This window comes from Mobula birostris, chromosome 9 (assembly GCF_030028105.1).
Source record: "Mobula birostris isolate sMobBir1 chromosome 9, sMobBir1.hap1, whole genome shotgun sequence".
In the NCBI taxonomy this organism is placed as follows: domain Eukaryota; kingdom Metazoa; phylum Chordata; class Chondrichthyes; order Myliobatiformes; family Myliobatidae; genus Mobula; species Mobula birostris.
Genome location: NC_092378.1, coordinates 378261 through 400703, shown reverse-complemented (window position 1 = coordinate 400703; position 22443 = coordinate 378261). Strand labels below are relative to the sequence as shown.

The 22443-nt window shown below is 41.4% G+C and overlaps 1 protein-coding gene across 1 annotated transcript in view; it reads right to left on the bottom strand.

Moving 5' to 3' along the window:
* The window catches only part of cracr2aa (calcium release activated channel regulator 2Aa), a 159689-nt gene that overhangs the window by 88778 nt on the left and 48468 nt on the right, over positions 1-22443 (bottom strand). The window contains exon 9 of the mRNA XM_072269306.1: positions 14346-14417. Within this exon, the coding sequence (XP_072125407.1) occupies positions 14346-14417 (72 nt within the window). The remainder of the gene's footprint in view (positions 1-14345; positions 14418-22443) is intronic.

The window sequence follows — 22443 nt, the reverse complement described above, 5'->3', positions numbered from 1 at the left end:
TCTTCCACCTGACTAGATTTTCCACCTCACTTGTCACCCATGGTTCCTTCACCCTACCATTCTTTACTTTCCTCACCGGGACAAATTTATCCCTAACATCCTGCAAGAGATCCCTAAACACCGACCACATGTCCGTAGTACATTTCCCTGCAAAAACATCACCCCAATTCATATCCGCAAGTTCTAGCCTTTCAGCCTCATAATTTGTCCTTCCCCAATTAAAAATTTTCCTGTCCTCTCTGATCCTACCCTTTTCCATGATAATGCTGAAGGCCAGGGAGTGGTGGTCACTGTCTCCCAGATGCTCACCTACTGAGAGATCTGTGACCTCACCCGGTTCGTTACCTAATACTAGATCTAGTATGGCATTCCCCCTCGTCAGCCTGTCAACATACTGTGACCGGAATCTGTCCTGGACACACTTAACAAACTCTGCCCCATCTAAACCATTGGAACTAATCAGATGCCAATCAATATTAGGGAAGTTAAAGTCACCCATGATAACAACCCTGTTATTTTTGCACCTTTCCAAAATCTGCCTCCCAATCTGCTCCTCGGTATCTCTGCTGCTACCAGGGGGCCTATAGAATACCCCCAATAGAGTAACTGCTCCCTTCCTGTTCCTGAATTCCACCCATACTGACTCAAAAGAGGATCCTGCTACATTACCCACCCTTTCTGTAGCTGTAATAGTAATTAGTAGCTGTAATAGTGACCAGTAATGCCACCCCTCCTCCCCCTTCCCCCACCCCATCCCTTTTAAAGCACTGAAATCCAGGAATATTGAGAATCCATTCCTGCCCTGGTGGCAGCCAAGTCTCTGTCATGGCCACTACATCATAATTCCATGTATGTATCCAAGCTCTCAGTTCATCACCTTTGTTCCTGATGCTTCTTGCATTGAAGTACATGCACTTTAGCCCTACTATCTTACTACCTTTATTCTGCTTCTCTTTCCTCAAAGCCTCTTTATGAGTTAGATCTGGCTTTACTCCATGTACTATACTTGCAGTTCTCGCATGACCTTATGGTCTTATATTAGGTAAAAAACCCATCTTTACCCAATATAAAAAAGGACAGGTTGCACTTGAATCCCAGGGGGACCAATATCCTGGCAGGGAGGTTTGTTAAGGCTATTGGGGAGCGTTTAAACAAGAATTGCTGGGGGGGGGGGTTGAGAACTGAACTGAAGTGACGGAGGAAAGGGAGGTTGGCTCACAAATATAGAAAACTTGGCGACAGTGCGAAAGGGAGGATAGGCAGGTGATAGAGAGGGGACGCGCCCAGACTGATGGTTTGAGATGTGTCTATTTTAATGCGAGGAGTATTAAGAATAAAGCCGATGAGCTGAGAGCGTGGATCAGCACTTGGAGCTATGATGTTGTGACCATTACAGAGACTTGGATGGTGCAGCGGCAGAAATGGCTACTTCAAGTGCCAGGCTTTAGATGTTTCAGAAAGGACAGGGAGGGAGGCAAAGGAGGTGGGAGTGTGGCACTGTTGATCAGATATAGTGTCACGGCTGCAGAAAAGGAGGAAGTCACACTCACAACACGCTGGAGGAACTCAGCAGGTCGGGCAGCATCTGTGGAAAAGATCGGTCGACGTTTTGGGCTGGAACCCTTCGTCATGAGGAAGTCATGGAGGGGTTCTCTACGGAATCTCTGTGTGCGGAAGTTAGGAATAGGAAAGGGTCAATAACCTTACTGGGTGTTTTTATAGTCAGATTATGCAAAGGTGTAATAATAGCAGGGTTGTTGTGGTGGGAGATTTTAATTTCCCAAATATTGATTGGCATCTCCCTAGAGTGAGGGGTTTAGATGGAGTGGAGTTTGTTAGGTGTGTTCAGGAAGGTTTCTTGACACAATATGTAGATAAGCCTACAAGAGGAGAGGCTGTACTTGATCTGGTATTGGGAAATGAACCCGGTCAGGTGTCAGATCTCTCAGTGGGAGAGTATTTTGGAGATAGTGATCATGATTCTATCTGGTTTACTATACCATTGGAGAGGGATAGGAACAGACAAGTTAGGGAAACGTTTAATTGGAGTAAGGGGAAATATGAGGCTATCAGGCAGGAACTTGGAAGCATAAATTGGGAACAGATGTTCTCAGGGAAACGTATGGAAGAAATGTGGCAAATGTTCAGGGGATATTTGTGTGGCGTTCTGCACAGGTATATTCCAATGAGACAGGGAAAGCATGGTAGCATACAGGAACCGTGGTGTACAAAGGCTGTTCTAAATCTAGTCAAGAAGAAAAGAAGAGCTTACGAAAGATTCGAAAAACTAGGTAATGTTAGAGATCTAGAAGATTATAAGGCTAACAGGAAGGAGCTTAAGAATGAAATTAGGAGAGCCAGAAGGGGCCATGAGAAGGCCTTGGCGGACAGGATTAAGGAAAACCCCAAGGCATTCTACAAGTATGTGAAGAGCAAGAGGACAAAACATGAGAGAATTGGACTAATCAATTCAAGTGTGACAGTGGAAAAGTGTGTATAGAACCAGAGGATATAGCTGAGGTACTTAATGAATACTTTGCTTCAGTATTCACTATGGAAAAGGATCTTGGTGATTGTAGTGATGACTTGCAGCGGACTGAAATGCTTGAGCATGTAGATATTAAGGAAGAGGATGTGCTGGAGCTTTTGGAAAGCATCAAGTTGGATAGATCACCAGGACCGAATGGGATGCACCCCAGGCTACTGTGGGAAGCAAGGGAGGAGATTTCTGAGCCTCTGGTGATGATCTTTGCATCATCAATGAGGTTGGGAGAGGTTCCATTGGATTGGAGGGTTGTGGGTGATATTCCTTTATTCAAGAAAGGGAGAAGAGGAGTCATGTGACGCAATGACAGAGGTGGCTGCTTAGAACAGTGCTCCGTGCCAGTGGTATATAATTATACTTTAAAAATTTGCTTTCACAGTCTATTTTATCACTGTTGTAGCTCTAAAGTGTTACTGTCTGTGTAAGATGCCAAAACAACTTAAAATGAAGACTTCCGGAGATATTAAGGGGCATTTGAGGTCGCAGTGCTCTGGGTAGACGGCCTCTGATCAAAATGGTGGAAGATCATCGTCTGAGGGAGACCAACATGAGGTGAGTCATGACTTGGCTGACATATATGCAGCTTTGAAAAAAATCTCGGATGACCTGGTAGGCCTTGAAGATATACACCGATCTATATCGTTAGTGGAGTCAAAGCTGTCATCACTGATAACCAGGCTTGCAGATGTCGAGAAGCCGGTTGACTATCTAGAAGCAGCAGATAAGGAATGAGAAGTCAACCCATTGGCTACCAAAGTGGATATTGACCAGCTAACAGATAAACTGGAGGACATGGAGAACCGTAATCAGCGCAACAATCTCCGATTCATCAGCATTCCAGAGGGAAAAGCAGGGCAGGATATCACCGCGTTCATGGATAAACTAGTCTCGGAGCTTGTCAGTGATAAGGAGGAAAAACTGTAAATAGAACACGCACACAGAGCGCTGGGCCCTAGACCCAGTACCGGAGATAGGCTTTGGCCTATCCTCACAAGGTTCCTCAGGTCAAAGGATCAAGATTTTGTGCTGCCAGTGGCGAGGATCACGGGCAATTTTTCCTGGGACAACAATCATGTTACGATCTTCCCGGACTTCTCCAGATCCACGCTAGTAAAACGAGGAAAGTTTAAAGAATCTAAGAAGATGCTTCAGGGGCAGAATGTGAGCTTTGTGCTGCTTTACCCAGCCAAGCTAAGAATAGCGACTAAGGATGATTTCAAGTTTTTTTGAGTACCCAAGTAAAGCAAGAAAATTTATTGAGGAGATGGGGGAGCTTAATTACACTAGTTAAATTGAGCAAGATATGAGTCAGGTTGTGTTTGTTATTTTTTAAAATCTTGCTGGATTGTAATGTACTGAAGCTACCTTAATCGCACCAGGGCTGACATACTGTTAAGTGTGCTAAACAGCACACTGTGAAACTGCACCGGCGTTGTTTCTGAGCAGTTAAAACTGGTCTGGGAGTTTCATGGACCATAATCCTTTGTGGAAGGGACGTTTGGCCGTGTTCTATGGCTACCGTTGCGCGTGGGAGTTTTACGCGCCATTCTGTTACTTTTCAGTTTAAACGGGGGTTTATGAGTCAGTATCAAAATATTGCACTGTATTTGTTTGTTTGTCCTAACTATGACTTCTCTTAATTCAGATAAAATATGTTTCACCACATGGAATGTTAACAGTCTGGGGAATCCTATAAAAAGGAGAAAAGTAATGAATAAGCTTAAACACAAAATAATCTGCAGATGTTGGGGTCAAAGCAAGACTCACAACACGCTGGAGGAACTCAGTAGGTTGGGCAGCATCCGTGGAAAAGATTGGTCGATGTTTCGGGCCGGAACCCTCCGTCAGGACTGTAGAGGGAAGGGGCTCCGGATCCAGCACATTATCCTCCGCAACTTCCACCACCTTCAACAGGACCCCGCCACTAAGCACATCTTTCCCTCTCCACCCCTCTCCACTTTCCATGGGGATCAGTCCCTCCGCGACTCCCTGATCCACACATCCCTCCCCATGGATCTCCCACCTGGCATTTATCCCTGTAAGTGCAAGTGCTACACCTGTCGCTCCACCTCCTCTCTTGCCACCATTCAGGGCCCCAAACAGTCCTTCCAGGTGAGGCAACATTTCACTTGAGAGTCTGTTGGGGTCATCTATTGCATCCGGTGCTCCCGGTGCGGCCTCCTCTACATCGGTGAGACCCGACGCAGATTGGGGGACCGCTTCGTCGAGCACCTCCGCTCCGTCCGCCAAAACAGACAGGATCTCCCAGTAGCCACCCACTTCAACTCTGCTTCCCATTCCCATTCGGATATGTCCATACATGGCCTCCTCTACTGCCATGATGAGGCTAAACTCAGATTGGAGGAGCAACACCTCGTATACCGTCTAGGTAGTCTCCAGCCCCTTGGCATTAACACTGAATTCTCCAACTTCCGGTAATTCCCTCCCCCTCCCTTCCCCTATCCCAGTTTCACTCTGCCCCCTCCCCCAACTGCCTATCACCTCCCTCATGGTTCCACCTCTTTCTACTACCTATTGTGTTTTCCCCTATTCCTTCTTCACCTTTCCTGCCTATCACCTCCCTGCTTCCCTTCCCCCACCCCTTTATCTTTCCCCTTACTGGTTTTTCACCTGGAACCTACCAGCCTTCTCCTTCCCACCCTCCCCCCACCTTCTTTATAGGGCCTCTGCCCCTTCCCCCTACAGTCCTGACGAAGGGTTCCGGCCTGAAACGTCGACTGATCGTTTCCACGGATGCTGCCCAACCTGCTGAGTTCCTCCAGCGTGTTGTGAGTGTTGCTAATGAATAAGCTTAAGAGACAAAATGGGATGTGGTATTTCTACAGGAAACACATTTATCAGCAGAGGAATCAGTAAAGCTACTGAGGGGTTTTACAGATCCTGTTTTTTACAGTGCGGGGGCGTTATAACACTTATCAACAGGCGGCTGCAGTTTAGATGTGAGAAACAGACCAAAGATGAAGCAGGGAGAATTCTTACTATTGTGGCAGAAGTACAGAAGCAACATATTATTTGTGCAAACATACATGGACTGAATATAGAAGATGCAGGATTTTTTGTTGATCTTGAAGGAAAGTGACATTCTATTGGAGCTACACACATAAAAGTTGCTGGTGAACGCAGCAGGCCAGGCAGCATCTCTAGGAAGAGGTGCAGTCGACGTTTCAGGCCGAGACCCTTCGTCAGTACTAACAGGACGAAGGGTCTCGGCCTGAAACGTCGACTGTACCTCTTCCTAGAGATGCTGCCTGGCCTGCTGCGTTCACCAGCAACTTTTATGTGTGTTGCTTGAATTTCCAGCATCTGCAGAATTCCTGTTGTTTCTATTGGAGCTTATGATATCATACTTGGGGGAGATTTTAATTTGGTAATGGATCCAATCATCGATCGTAGTAAGATGTTATCATATAGCAGGGGTCCCCAACTTTTTTGCACCGTGGACCGGTTTAATATTGACAATATTCTTGCGGACTGGCAGACCGGGGGAGGGGGGGCGTAGGGTTGCCAACCGACAAGAGTAGCAGAGTAGCAGTCAAATACAGGACACTTGTGTTTACCCTGACAAAGACTATCATTACCATGAAACCTTGCACGGGCACCTGTGTGCTCATGCGTTTGCGTGTACGTGCCGATTTTTTTCTACGCATCATTTGTGGCGATTCTGTTCAGTGAAATTACACTGTACATACATTATTTCTACTTTATATAGGCTGTGTATTTATCATATCATTCCTGCTTTTACTATATGTTAGTGTTATTTTAGGTTTTATGTGTTATTTGGTATGATTTGGTAGGTTATTTTTTGGGTCTGGGAATGCTCAAAAATTTTTCCAATATAAATTAATGGTAATTGCTTCTTTGCTTTATGCCATTTCGGCACAAAAGGTTTCATAGGAACGCTGTACCTTAGCGGGGGAAATAAGGGACAAGGGCGGTCCCATATGGGACAAACCAATTTAGCCCAATATATGGGATGTGCCGGCTAAAACGCAACCGTGGCGGGGGGGGGGGGGGGGTGTTAATCACGACAGGAATATAGGTGATAAGTCAACTATTAGTCACTTATAAGTGGCTAATACACTCTATTTCGTTTCTAAAAGGGTTTATCTAACAAATTTACTATTAAACACACAGCACATATTTTCCTCACATGAATATAGTGATAAGTCAATTATAAGTCAATAGCATCATAACATTTTAAGTAACGTTTGGATATTAAACACACAGCACATATTTTCCTCGTATGAACATATAAAATCATTGCAACACACCAATATCGCTGAATCAGTGGGAGCCCTAGGCTTTTTCCCTGCAACAAGACGGTCCTATCAAGGGGTGATGGGAGACAGCGATACTCGAACGGGGTTCCTTATGTCCAGTCTATTCCGCAATTTAGTTTTCGTTGCATTCATTGCAGAGATATGTTGGAAATGTTGGCAATGTTTTCAGTGCTTTCATGGCTATCTTAGGATATTCAGCCTTGACTTTGATCCAGAATGCCAGCAGAGATGTTATGTCAAACATACTTTTCAGCCCGCCGTCATTTGCAAGCTCGAGGAGTTGATGTCCTTCCCGCGCTGACCTGGATGACGCATGCGTAATGACCTCACGTACGTTCAAGCTCAACAGTGGGCGTGACAGGGAATGAGGAAAGGTGCAGCTGACTCATATCGCCAAATCACATCATCTCCTCACAGCCCGGTAGCACATGCTTTGCGGCCCGGTACCGGTCCGCGTCCCAGTGGTTGGGGACCGCTGTCATATAGAACCTCAAAACTCACTATGATGGTACAAAAAATGTGTAAAGCACTCAGGCTTATGGATGTTTGGCACCTTATGAATCCCAATGGGAGGGATTACAATTTTTTTCTGCAGATCATAAAATATATACAAGGATTATACCTCTACTTTTCGTGATTTTTATTAAAGACCTGGATGTGGGGGTAGAAGGGTGGGTTGGCAAGTTTGCAGATGACACAAAGGTTGGTGGTGTTGTAGATAGTGTAGAGGATTGTCAAAGATTGCAGAGAGACATTGATAGGATGCAGAAGTGTGCTGAGAAGTGGCGGATGGAGTTCAACCCAGAGAAGTGTGAGGTAGTACATTTTAGAAGGACAAACTCCAAGGCAGAGTACAAAGTAAATGGCAGGATACTTGGTAGTGTGGAGGAGCAGAGGGATCTGGGGGTACATGTTCACAGATCCCTGAAAGTTGCCTCACAGGTGGATAGGGTAGTTAAGAAAGCTTATAGGGTGTTAGCTTTCATAAGTCGAGGGATAGAGTTTAAGAGTCACGATGTAATGATGCAGCTCTATAAAACTCTGGTTAGGCCACACTTGGAGTATTGTGTCCAGTTCTGGTTGCCTCACTATAGGAAGGATGTGGAAGCATTGGAAAGGGTACAGAGGAGATTTACCAGGATGCTGCCTGGTTTAGAAAGTATGCATTATGATCAGAGATTAAGGGAGCTAGGGCTTTACTCTTTGGAGAGAAGGAGGATGAGAGGAGACATGATAGAGGTGTACAAGATAATAAGAGGAATAGATAGAGTGGGTAGCCAGCGCCTCTTCCCCAGGGCACCACTGCTCAATGCAAGAGGACATGGCTTTAAGGTAAGAGGTGGGAAGTTCAAAGGGGATATTAGAGGAAGGTTTTTTACTCAGAGAGGGGTTAGTGCGTGGAATGCACTGCCTGAGTCAGTGGTGGAGGCAGATACACTAGTGAAGTTTAAGAGACTACTAGACAGGTATATGGAGGAATCTAAGGTGGGGGCTTATATGGGAGGCAGGGTTTGAGGGTCGGCACAACATTGTGGGCCAAAGGGCCTGTACTGTGCTGTACTATTCTATGTTCTATGATTGATTTCTTCCTTATACACAAGTGACTTATTCAGTCTGTGTCTCAATGTGCAATTGGTAATATTCTAATATCAGATCATGCTTGGGTTTGTCTAGAAACAATACCTCAGTGCAGTATAAGAGAATGCAGTCACATAGATGGAGATTTAATTCATCCTTGTTACAAGATTCAATATCTAGGCAAACAATGAGACAACAAGTCAAGGAGTATTTAGAGATAAATACGCCTACGGCCTCCTCGGCAGGGACTAACTGGGAAGCCCTGAAGGCAGTTTTGAAGAGATATACTATTCAACATATTTCTTACATATAAAAAAACAGAATAATCAGAAAATAAAATCAAAGAGATTAAGAAAAAATTGAAGCAGCGGATGTCATCCAAAGATTTGAGAGAACTAACATGGCTGAAATATCAATACAATCTAATATTATCCCAGAAAGTAGAATTTTGGCTTTTCAGGGCAAGACAAGGGCAATTTGAATCGGGGGAGAAAGCTGGCAAGCTTCTGGCAAGGTGTATAAAACAGAGAGAATCAATATCTATCATCCCAGCTATTAGATCAGCAACAGGTGATACTTTGACGACACCTAAAGAAATTAATGATGCATAAGGACTTATATACATCAACCTCCAACTCTAGTAAGGAAGAAATTGATAGCTGAGGCCATTAAGGTTACCCAAGCTGATGAAAGAACAACAACAATACTTTGATTCCATTATAACGTTGGGGATAAGGCAGGAACTGGATACTGATTGTGGATGATCAGCCATGATCACAGTGAATGGCGGTGCTGGCTCGAAGGGCCGAATGGCCTACTCCTGCACCTATTGTCTATTGTCTATTATTGGAAGAAATTATATCAGTGATTAAGACCTTACCTACTGGGAAAGCTCCTGGCCCAGATGAACTTACAGCGGAATTTTTTAAATGCTATGCGGAGGAGCCAGCTCCACTACTACTGAATATGTACAATGAGTCTATCAAGCGGGGTAATTTACCCTCTACTTTATCACAAGTGCTAATTACATTGATTCTGAAAGAGGGGAAAGACCCGTGTGAATGTAAGAATTATAGACCAATTTCCCTAATCCCAATAGATGTGAAAATTTTATCAAAGATCCTTGCAAACTGTTTAGACACAGTAATAACAAGGTTGATACATAGTGATCACGTGGGACTTATCAGGGGCTGCAGCTCATCTGATAACATAAGGCGTCTTGTGAATATTATGTGGTCGGTAATCAGTCACCTATAGCAGCTATTTCACTAGATGCTGAAAAAACACTTGATCAAGTAGAATGGGGCTATCTGTTTAAGATGCTTCAATTTTTTGGATTTGGACCCATCGTTTTAAAATGGATTAGACTGTTATATAATAACCCTAAAGCAGCGGTTCAAACTAGTGGTTACATTTCACCTTACTTCTCTCTGGGAAGGGGTACCCGACAGGGTTCCCCACTTTCCCCAATGTTGTTCTGTCTAGCTCTGGAGCCCCTGGCAGCAGCTATCAGAGAGAATGAGAACTTTATAGGGATATCTGTGGGAGGACAGATTTATAGACTGATGCTTTTTGCGGATGATATTTTATTATTTGTGTCAGACTGTAGTCAATTGGTGTCATGTCTTTTTAACATTATAAAGTCTTACTCCAGATTCTCAGGCTATAAGGTTAATTGGACAAAATCGGAAGCACTACCATTGATTGCACACTGCCTTGCATCTGCTTTTCATCCAGGTAAACTTCACTGGCCAAAGAAGGGTATACAATATTTAGGTATTAATTTTCCCCCTCAACCGAAGGTTTTAGTAAAGGTAAATTTTGATCCATTATTGCAGAGAATTTAATGTGATGTAGACAGATGTTCATCATTGCATTTGTCAATGTCAGGAAAAGTAAATACCTTGAAGATGAATAGCATTCCAAAGGTTAATTATCTGTTCCAATCATTACCAGTTCAAATCCAATTAACATAATTTAAGCAACTTGATAAAATAATTAAGGCTTTTATTTGGAATGGTAAATGCCCACGCTTAAACTTTAACAAATTACAATTGCCAGTTGAAAGGGAGGGCTTAGGTTTGCCAAAGTTAATATACTATTACTATGCCTTTAGTCTTAAACATTCAGCACATTGGTCTCTCCCTCCAGAGAGAGCGCCTCCTTGGTATAGTATTGAGTGTTCTGCTCTTCCTCCCATCCCTCCATTACAATGTTTGTCTATCAAGTTACCTCCTGAGGCAAGGTCTCACCCAATTATATTGCATATGCATTTGTTTTGGAATAAGATAACTAGATTATTTAAATTTAATCCATATTTGAATGAAGCTTCGAGTATCTGGATGAATCCAAAGTTGTGTATTGATAAGTCCCCTTTCTTCTGGAGGGAATGGCAAGGGAAAGGTATAATAAATTGGGAGACCTTTATAATGGTGACAGTTTAAAACCTTTCAATCAATTAACCCAACAGTACAATATCTCTAGGTCACAATTTTGGAGATATCTTAAACTGCGTCACTTGCTACATACAACTTTTGGTTCTACACAGCAACCTCCACAAGTAGCTACGATACTGTCTACTGTACTGGCTGCATATGCTAAAGGTCACGAAGCCTCAACTTATTATTTAGCTTTAACACAAATTTCCGGGGACAAATTTCTGTTGGGTCTTAAAAGAGCATGGGAAAAAGACCTGACTGTGACTTTTGAGACAAAGGAGTGGGATAAAATTTGCAAAAATGTCAAAACGATGTCAAGAGACCTGAGGGTGCACCTTATTCAGTTTAAGATCCTGCACCGTTTTTACTGGACTCCAGCAAGGTGACATAGATTAGGGTTGAAAAACACCCCGAATGCTGGCACTGAGAGGTGGATAAAGGGGACTTGGTACATGCTCTCTGGTCCCGTCCCAGAATTCAAGAATTTTGGATTATAATACATAAGTATATTGGTGAAGCTTCGGGTATTCAACTCCCTTTCTGCCCCACACCCTTTGTCCTGGGAGACACACTTGGGTTACTTGGGATAAACACTCTCAAAATTGGATCCAGACAAGTATAATGGTAGGAAGACAAATTATACTTAGAGGTCGGAGGAACTTGGAGGGACCATCATTTCAGGAGTGAGTCACAGAAATAGCCAAAGTGGCAGCTTTAGAATGCATCTCTTACAAACAGTTTGATAGATTGGACATCTATACACAAAAACGGGGCAAATATTTAGGTTTCTAGGGCGGTGGGAATAGAGGTGAATGTGTGGTGAAGCATATTGCTGAATGGCAGTCTTTTAAGTTATTAGAGGTCTAAATAGACACACATGGTTATTATATTGATATTTATTTCTGCCATGTTTGTTTTTTATTTTATGGATAATTTTACGTTTTGTAAGCTATGATTTGCATAACTTCAACACTGATTCAAGGGTTCGGGGAAAAATTGTAAAAGAATTCAATAAAATTTAAATCATAAAAAAAGGGAGAAGAGATAGCCCAGGAAATTATATACCAGTGAGTCTTACTTCAGTGGTTGGTAAGTTGATTGAGAAGATCCTGAGAAGCAGATTCACGAACATTTGGAGAGGCATAATATGATTAGGAATAGTCAGCATGGCTTTGTCAAAGGCAGGTTGTGCCTTATGAGCCTGATTGAATTTTCTGAGGATGTGACTAAACACATTGATGAAGGTAGAGCCATAAATGTAGTGTATATGGATTTCAGCAAGGCATTTGATAAGGTACCTCATACAAGGCTTATTGAGAAAGTAAGGAGGCATGAGATCCAAGGGGACATTGTTTTCTGGATCCAGAACTGGCTTGCCTACAGAAGGCAAAGAGTGGTTGTAGATGGATCATATTCTGCATGGAGGTCGGTCACCAGTGATGTGCCTCAGGGATATGTTCTGGGACCCCTACTCTTCATGATTGTTATAAATGATCTGGATGAGGAAGTGGAGAGATGGGTTAGTAAATTTGTTGATGACATAAAGGTTGGGGGTGATGTGGATAGTGTGGAGGGCTGTCAGAGGTTACAGCAGGACATTGATAGGATGCAAAACTGGGCTGAGAAGTGGCAGATGGAGTTCAACGCAGATAAGTGTGAGGTGGTTCATTTTGGTAGGTCAAATATGATGGCAGAATATAGTATTAATGGTAAGACTCTTGGTAGAGTGGAGGATCAGAGGGATCTTGGGGTCTGAGTCTATAGGACACTCAAAGCTGCTGCGCAGGTTGACTCTGTGGTTAAGAAGGCGTATGGTGCATTGGCCTTCATCAATCATGGGATTGAGTTTAAGAGCCAAGAGGTAATGTTGCAGCTATATAGGACCCTGGTCAGACCCCACTTGGAGTACTGAGCTCAATTCTGGTTGCCTCACTACAGGGAAGACATGGAAACTATAGAAAGGGTGCAGAGAAGATTTACAAGGATGTTGCCTGGCTTGGGGATTGGGGAGCGTGCCTTATGAGAATAGACTGAGTGAACTCAGCCTTTTCTCCTTGGAGCGATGGAGGATGAGAGGTGGCCTGATAGAGGTGTACCAGATAATGAGAGGTATTAATCATGTGGATAGTTAGAGGCCTTTTCCCAGGGCTGAAATGGCTAGCATGAGAGGGCATAGTTTTAACGTGCTTGGAAATAGGTACAGAGTAGATGTCAGGGATAAGTTTTTTTATGCAGAGAGTGGTGAGTGTGTGGAATGGGCTGCCAGCAACGGTGGTGGAGGCGGAAACGATAGGGTCTTTTAAGAGACTTTTGGATAGGTACATGGAGCTTAGTAAAATAAAGGGTTATGGGTAAGCCTAGGTAGTTCTAAGATAAGGACATGTTTGGCACAGCTTTGTGGGCCGCAGGGCCTGTATTGTGCTGTAGGTTTTCTATGTTTCTATATTTCTATCTTCTCTAATCAATGAAGTTCCTTTACACGTACATTAGACATTCTATGAACGTATGCATAAGGCTCTCCAACAGCTTGCCCTACCATTCAGAGGACCATGCCTGATCCTGTTGTAGGCTTAGACTCACATTCTTACCTCATCTGGTGATGAAGAATCTCTCTAACACTACCCAAAACTGCTCAAAGACTCTGCTTCTTCTATCCCTACAGGAGAAGAGTTAGAAAGACTCACAATCCCCTCCCATCTGACTTAAATAATTAACTCATTAATTATAGACAGTGATCACAGGCTTGAAATTTTTTTTCCACAGAGGAATCAGCTTCTTCCTGTCTTTCCAATGTCAGCACATCCTTAGAATCTTACATTTAAATTAGGTGTCATCTCAGGCTTTAAACACCAGAGGATACAAATCTGTTCAAACTTTCCTCATAAGACAACCCATCCATTCCACTTAATACATGAGGAGGAGACTTCTGTCTAACTTTCTAGTTCTCTGTGTTTAATACACAGCAGAACAATTAAGTTCCTGAGTGACAGAATCAGAGAATAGCACAGCATCGAAACAGTGCATTTAGCCCAAATAATTCACACTAAATAGTTTCCCAATGCAACTTTGTTAAAAGCCTTACTAAAATCCATGCAAACTTCATTAACCACCCTCATAACTACATATTGCTGTAAAACAACAGAAAATGCCAGAAGCATGGTCTGTGTTTACATTTTAGATCTGCAGTATCTACAGATATATTTTGATTTTCAATACAGTTTATCACTTTGACAAATTCAATCTGATTGTCAGATGGAAATTCAACGTAACAAAGCCACGCTATCTTTAATTAATCTTTGTCCTTCCCTCAGAATTTGGGAATGTCATACTTCAGAACTTGATTTAAAAAAGACAAAAACTCAGTGGCCAGGTCACATCATTAGATGTGTTACATTTGAATGTCTTCCTTCACCCAGAGTTCACAAAGCCCTGTAACTCAGAAATAACAGCACTGCACAGACTGTTTCCAATGACACAACTTACCTCAGGAGATCCAACTGCTTACAAAGGCTTAGCTTCTCTCTTTCCATGCTTTCAGTCACACGATAGAGCTCCCTGTGGGAAATATCTCATTCAAATATTGAAATACTGAATAAAGCAGACATTATTTCTCATTTTCAACTTTCATAGCTGACAGTGAAAGGGGATTTCATTTTAAGCAGCATAACAGAAACACTATGGATGGATATCTTCATGAAAATGCAATACAAGAGAGCAATCCAGCTTGTCCCACTCACCCACCATCTCTCCTGAGAGCAATGCAGCTAGTCCCACTCTCCCATGTTCTCCCCTGAAAGCATTCCAATTTGTCCCACTCTTCCACATTCTCTTCTGAGAGTAATTCAGCTTGCCCCACTGTCCCACCTTCTCTTCTGACTGCAATCGAGCTTATCACACTCTTCTTTCTTATCTCCTGACTCAGCTCATCAGACTCTCCAAACTTCTTTCCTGAGAGCAATTCCACTCGTCGCATTCTCCCACCTTCTCCTCTGAGAGCAATTCAGATTGCCCCACACTTCTATCTTGTCTCCAGAGACTAATCCAGCTCGCCCCACATTCCCACCATCTCTTCTGACAGCAATCCAGCACGTCCCACACTCCCACCTTCTCTGCTTCGAGCAATCCAGCTCATCTCTCTCTTCTACATTCTTACTTGAGTGTAATCCAGCTTGTCCCACAGCCTACCTTCTCTGCTGAGAGCAATCCAGCTTGTCGCACTACAGAGAACATTACAGGCCCTTCAGCCCACAATGTTGCGCCGACCAGGTTACCTACTTTAGGAACTGCCTAGAATTTCCCTACTGCATAGCCCTGTATTTTTCTAAGCTCCATGTACCTATCCAAGAGTCTCTTAAAAAACCCTATTGTATCCACCTCTACCACCATCGCCGGCAGTACATTCCACACACCCACCACTCAGTGTGAAAAACTTACCTCTGACATTCCCTCAGTACCTGCTTCCAAGTACCTTAAAACTATGTCCCTTATGTTTCATCTCTGGGAAAAAGCTTCTAACTATCCACACGATCAATGCCTTTCATCATCTTACACACCTCCATCAGGTCACCTCTCATCTTCCATTGCTCCAAGGAGAAAAGGCCAAGTTCACTCAACCTATTCTCATAAGGCATGCTCCCCAATCCAGGCAACATCCTTGTAAATCTCCTCTGCACTCTTTCTACAGTGTCCACATCCTTCCTCTAGTGAGGTGACCAGAACTGAATACAGTACTGCAAGTGGGATTTGACTAAGGTCTTATGCAGCTGTAACATTACCTCAGGACTCTTGAACTCAATCCAGTGGTTAATGAATGCCAACACACCATACGCCTTCTTAACAACACTGTCAAATTTGATCTACCAAAATGAACCACTTCACACTTATCTGGGTTGAACTCCATTTGCCTCTTCTCAGCCCAGTTCTGCATCCTATCAATGTCCCGCTGTAACCTCTGACAATCCTCCACACTATCCACAACACCTCCAACCTTTGTGTCATCAGCAAATTTACTAACCCATCCCTCCACTTCCTCATCCAGGTCATTTATGAAAATCACAATGAGGAGGGACCCAGAACAGATCCCTGAGGCCCATCACTAATCACTGACCTCCTTGCTGAATATGAACCTTCTACAACCACACGTTGCCCTCTGTTGGCAAGCCAATTCTGGATCCATAAAGTAAGGTCTCCTTGGATCCCATGCCTCATTACTTCCTGAATGAACCTTGCATGGGGAACCTTATCAAATGCCTTAATGAAATCCGTAAACACTACATCCACTGTTCTACCTTCATCAATGTGTTTTCTTACATCCTCAAAGAATTCAGTCTGGCTCGTAAGGCATGACCTGCCCTTGACAAAGCCACGCTAACTATCCCTAATCAGATTAATTCACTCCAAATGTTCATAAATCCTGCCTCTCAGGATCTTCTCAACAACTTGCCTACCACTGTTGTAAGTCTCCCTGGTCTATAATTTCCTGAGTTATCTCTACTCCCTTTCTTAAACAAGGGAACAAAATTTGCAACCCTCCAATCCTCTGGTACTTCTCCTGTCCCTATTGATGACTCAAAGATCATCGCCAGAAGCTTAGCAATCTCCTCCCTTACTTCCCACAGTAGCCTGGGGTATATCTCATCTGGTCCCAGTGACTTATCTAACTTAAAGTTCCAGCACATCTTCTTTCTTAATGTCTATATGCTCAAGTGTTTCAGTCCGCTGTAAGTCATCTCCACAATTGCCAAGGTCTTTTTCCCTGGTGAATATTGAAGTGACTCCATGCACACGTTTCCACTATCACTCCTGATTGGTCCATTCTGCACGGCTCATCCTCTTGCTCTTCACATACTTGGGGAATGCCTTGCAGTTTTCCTTAATCCTGCTCACTAAGGCCTTCTCATGGCCCCTTCTAGCTCTCCTAATTTAATTCTTAAGCTCTTTTCTGGAAAGCTGATAATTTTCCAGAATCTATCAGTACCCAGTTTCTTAAACCTTTTGTAAGCTTTTCTTTTCTTCTTAACTAGATTTTCCACATCCTTTGTACACCATGGTTCTTTTATCCTACCATCCTTTCCCTGCCTCAATGGAACATTACCTATGCAGAACGCCATACAAATGTTCCCTGAACATTTACCACATTTCTGTCATGCCTTTCCCTGAGAACATCTGCTAACCTGCCTAATAGCATCATATTTCCCCCTACCTCAATTAAATGTTTTCCCAAATTGTCTGTTCCTCTCCTTCTCCAGCACTATGGTAAAGGAGATAGAGTTGTGATTACTACCTCCAAAATGCTCTCCACCAAGAGATCTGACACCTGACAAGGTTCATTTCCCAATACCAGATCAAGTACGGCCTTTCCTCTAGTTGTCTTATCTACATATTGCATCAGGAAACCTTCCTGAACACACCTAACAAACTCCACCACATCTAAACCTCTTGCTCTAAAGAGATGCCAGTCAATATTAGGAAAGATAAAATCTCCCATTACAACACCCTATTACTATTGCATCCATTCCAGAATCTGCCTCCCTATCTCCTCCTCAATATCCCTGTTACTATTGGGGAGTCTATAGAAAACAGCCAGTAGAGTTATTGCCCCTTTCCTGTTTCTGACTTCCACCCACACTGACTCAGGAGACCATCCCTCCATGACTTCCTCATTTTCTGCAGCTGTGACACTATCCCTAATTAGCAATGCCATGACCCTACCTCTTTTGCCTCCCTCTCTGTCCTTTTTGAAACATTTAAAGCCTGGCACACTCAACAGACATTCCTGCCGCTGAAATATCCAAGTCCCTGTAATGGCCAAAATGTCACAATTCCACTCTCCCACCTTCTCGCCTGAGGGCAAACCAGCACCTCCCTCTCTCTCATGTTCTCAACTGAGTGCAATCCAGCTTGTCCCACATTTCCAACTTTTCCACTGACAGTAATCCCACTCTCCCTCATCTCTCCTGAGAGCAATCCAGCACGTCCCACTCTCCCTCCTCCTCTCCTGAGTGCAATCTAGCTCATCCCAACCACCTATGTTATCTCCTGAGAGCAATCCCTCTCATCCCACTCTCCCTCTTTCTCTCCTTTCTTTCTTTTTAAATCCTTTTATTGAATAAGTATACAAAAAGGTAAGCCATATAGGCACTAATACACTGTTAGAATATAATAAAATTACAGGAGATATTAATACAGAAAAAAAAGTGATACAAACAATGTAATTTAAACATAACATACTAAGGTAACATAATAGTATATATATATATATATATATCTCAATAGAGAAAAGGAAAAAAAAACCACCGTGCAACTAATCTAAAAGCAAAGCAAAGCAATGGGCTCACTTGGAACCAAGTAGAGTTAAAGAACTGAAAATCACGTCCTCAAACCCGACCTCCATTAAAAACAGTAAAAAAAAACAAGAAGGGTATACAAATATGGAGCAAAAAAGAGAAGAAAAAAAATTACATTAAATGAAAATATTGAATAAAAGATCTCCAGGTCTGTTCAAATTTAAGTGAGGAATCATAAAGATTGCTTCTAATTTTCTCCAAATTCAAGCATAATATCGTCTGAGAGAACCAAAAAAAGGTGGTTGGAGCATTAAGCTCTTTCCAATGTTATAAGATACATCTTTTCGCCATTAAAGTAAGAAATACAATCATTCTACGGGCTGAAGGAGAAAGATTACTGGAAATTTTAGGTAGTCCAAGGATAGCAGTAATAGGGTGAGGAGAGATATCTATATTCAATACCTTTGAGATAATATTAAAAGTGTCTCTCCAAAAAGTTTCCAGAGTAGGACAAGACCAAAACATATGAGTTAAAGAGGCTATCTGCCCCGGACATCTATCACAAAAAGGATTAATATGAGAATAAAAGCGAGCTAATTTATCTTTGGACGTATGTGCTCTATGAACAACTTTAAATTGAATTAGGGAATGTTTAGCACAGATAGAGGAAGTATTAACTAATTGTAAAATCTGCCCCCAGTCATCCACGGAAATGATAGACCCCAATTCCTGTTCCCAATCTACCCTAATCTTATCAAATGGAGCTTTCCTAAGTTTCATAATAATATTATAAATCATAGCCGATGCACCTTTCTGACATGGATTAAGGTTAATTATAGTATCTAAAATGTATGTAGGAGGAAGCATTGGAAAGGAAGATAGTACTTAGGAAATTTCTAACTTGTAGATATCTAAAAAAATGTATTCTTGATAAATTATATTTATTAGATAATTGTTCAAAAGACATAAGGGAACCATCTAAAAATAAATCCAAAAACCGTGAAATACCCTTAGTCTTCCAAATTTGAAAAGCACGATCCGTAAAAGAGGGAGGAAAAAATATGTTGCCTAAAATAGCAATCGCTAGCCCAAATTGGTTAAGATCAAAAAATTTTCTGAATTGAAACCAAATACGTAAGGTATATTTAACTATCGGGTTAGATACCTGTTTAAGGCGTTTCAAATCAAAAGGAAGAGAGGAACCTAAAATAAAGCCAAGTGTATAGCCCTGAACAGATTGTAATTCCAATGCTACCCATTTAGGAATGGATAGTATATCCTGGTCAAGTAACCAAAATTTCATATGTCGAATATTAATTGCCCAATAATAGAATCTAATGTTAGGTAATGCTAAACCTCCATCTCCCTTAGCTCTCTGTAAGTGTGTTTTACCCAGTCTCGGGTTTTTATTTTGCCAAATAAATGAAGAAATTTTTGAGTCAACTTTATCAAAAAAAGATTTTGGAACAAAAATCGGTAATGCCTGAAATATATATAAAAATTTTGGCAGAAAAAAACATCTTAACTGCATTAATACGACCAATCAAAGTTAAATATAAAGGAAACCATTTAGATGAAAGTTGAATAATATGGTCAATTAAGGGTAAAAAGTTAATCTTAAATAAATCTTTGTGTTTACAAGTAAGTTTAATCCCAAGATATGAAAAATAATTATCAATTTAAACAGAAAGTTATGATATAAGGGAAGTGGTTTATTAATCGGGAAAAGTTCACTCTTACTAAGGTTTAATTTATAACCTGAAAAGAGACTAAATTGTGCTAATAACTCTAAAACAGCAGGGATGGATTTTTGAGGATTAGAAATATATAAAAGTAAGTCATCAGCATAGAGTGATATTTTATGGGACTTCAAGCCCCGAGTTATCCCAGTAATATTTGGAGATTCTCGAATGGCAATTGCAAGAGGTTCTAATGCAATATCAAGTAATAAAGGACTAAGAGGACAACCTTGTCGAGTACCTCGAAAAAGAGGGAAAAAAGGTGAGCTTAGAGAGTTAGTACGGACCGAGGCCACAGGAGAATGATATAACAGTTTGATTCAGGATATAAATTTCGAGCTAAAATTAAACATTTCAAGCACCTTAAATAAGTAAGGCCATTCTACTCTACCAAAAGCTTTCTCAGCATCTAAAGAGATAACACACTCAGGAACATTTTGTGAGGGGGTATAAACAATATTTAACAGTGTGCGAATGTTATAAAAAGAGTAACGACCTTTAATAAAACCCGTCTGGTCTTCTGAAATAATAAAAGGAAGTACTTTTTCTAATCTGTTTGCTAATAACTTAGAAAAAATTTTAGAATCAACATTTAATAAAGATATTGGTCTATAAGATGCACATTGAGCAGGATCTTTATCCTTCTTTAATATTAGAGAGATTAACGCTCTATTGAAAGATTCAGGAAGTTTACCAAGTTTTAATGAAGCCTCGAAAACCCTACAGAACCAAGGGATTAATGAAGGTGCAAAACATTTATAAAATTCTGCGGTAAACCCATCAGGGCCAGGGGCTTTCCCCAGGTTCATAGAGGAAATAACATTCTTAATCTCATCAGTGGTAATGGGAGTATCTAGCATAGAAGACATATCCTGTGAAATTTCAGGGAAGTCTAGGTTATCTAAAAAATCATTCATATATTTAGAGTCTCGAGGAGACTCTGATTGATATAAGGAAGAATAAAAATCAAAGAAGGTTTGATTAATCCCAGCATGATCAAGTATCAGTCGATCATTTTGATTATAAATCTGATAAATTTGAGATTTAGCATAATTAGACTTCAATTAGTTAGCCAACAGTTTGCCAATTTTGTCACTGTGTACATAAAGTTCACTTCTTGTTTTCTTTAATTGGTTTACAATCGAGGATGAAAGTAATAAACTGCGTTCCCTTTGAAGTTCAGTTCTTTGTTTATATAACTCCTCAGAGGGAGCTGTAACATATTTCTTATCAATTTCCTTAACCTTGTCCACAATTACCAACTCCTCCTGCCTCAGCTTCTTCCTCAAAGCAGCAGAATACGAGATAATCTGACCACGAATATAAGCTTTAAAAGTATCCCAAAGAATGTTCACAGAAATATCCTCTGTATAGTTGATTGTAAAAAAAAGATCAATCCGTTCATTCATAAAGTTAACAAAGTCCGAGTCCTGAAGCAACAGCGAATTAAAACGCCATTGTCTATTATTTTGTGTATTGGCCTGAATTTTAATAGAAAGCTTAAGTGGAGCATGATCCGAAATGGTTATAGAGTCATAATCACATTTAATCACTGAAGAAATAAGACGAGACTCAATAAAGAAATAATCAATTCTTGAATAGGAATGGTGAACATGTGAAAAAAAAGAAAAATCTTTTTCCTGAGGATGCAAAAAGCGCCAAATGTCCGTTGACCCAGAATCAGAGAGGAATGAATTAATCAAAGTTGCAGATTTATTAGGCAAGGCCCATAGAGGAGCTGAACGGTCCAAAGCTGGAGATAAACAGGTATTAAGATCTCCGCCCCAGATCAATGAAAACTCATTCAAATTCGGGAACTGATTGAATAATGATTTATAAAATTCCGGACAGTCCATATTGGGAGCATAAACATTAACCAAAACTACCTTTTTATTAAATAATAGACCACTAACCAGTAAAAATCTACCATTCCGATCAGAGATAATATCATGTTGTATAAAAGTAACAGAGGAGTCTATAAAAATAGAGACGCCTCGAATCTTAGCATTAGAGTTCGAATGAAACTGTTATTCCTTCCAGAATTTAAAAAAACGTAGTCTGTCCCCCCTCCGCACATGGGTCTCTTGTAAAAATAGAATTTGTGCTTTAAGTCTCCGGAACACTTTAAAAACTTTTTTCCTTTTAATAGGATGGTTAAGACCATTAGTATTCCAGGAGACAAAATTAATAATAGGCTCCATAAACCCTAAAGTCAACCCGCAAAAAGGAGGAGTGACGATAGGCTCGGCCCACGAACCCGGAAAGTGAACAGAACAAATAAGAGATACCGGGAAGGAGAACGCAACCAATACTTCAATAGTGTACATAGCCCAAGAAGAAAAAAACTAAAACGTGAAGCCCCTCCCACCACCCCCCACCCCATGACCCCAAGGTTAAATCTAAAACAGACCAGCCAGAAAGAAGCAAGCACTAAAACTACCCCCATGACTTCCGATAGACGCTCCCTAAAAAAGTGTAAATATAAAAAAGATCAGCTAGTTATAAAACAGTAAAAAAATAAAAAAAGTAAATCAATAAAAACAAACACTTAATATA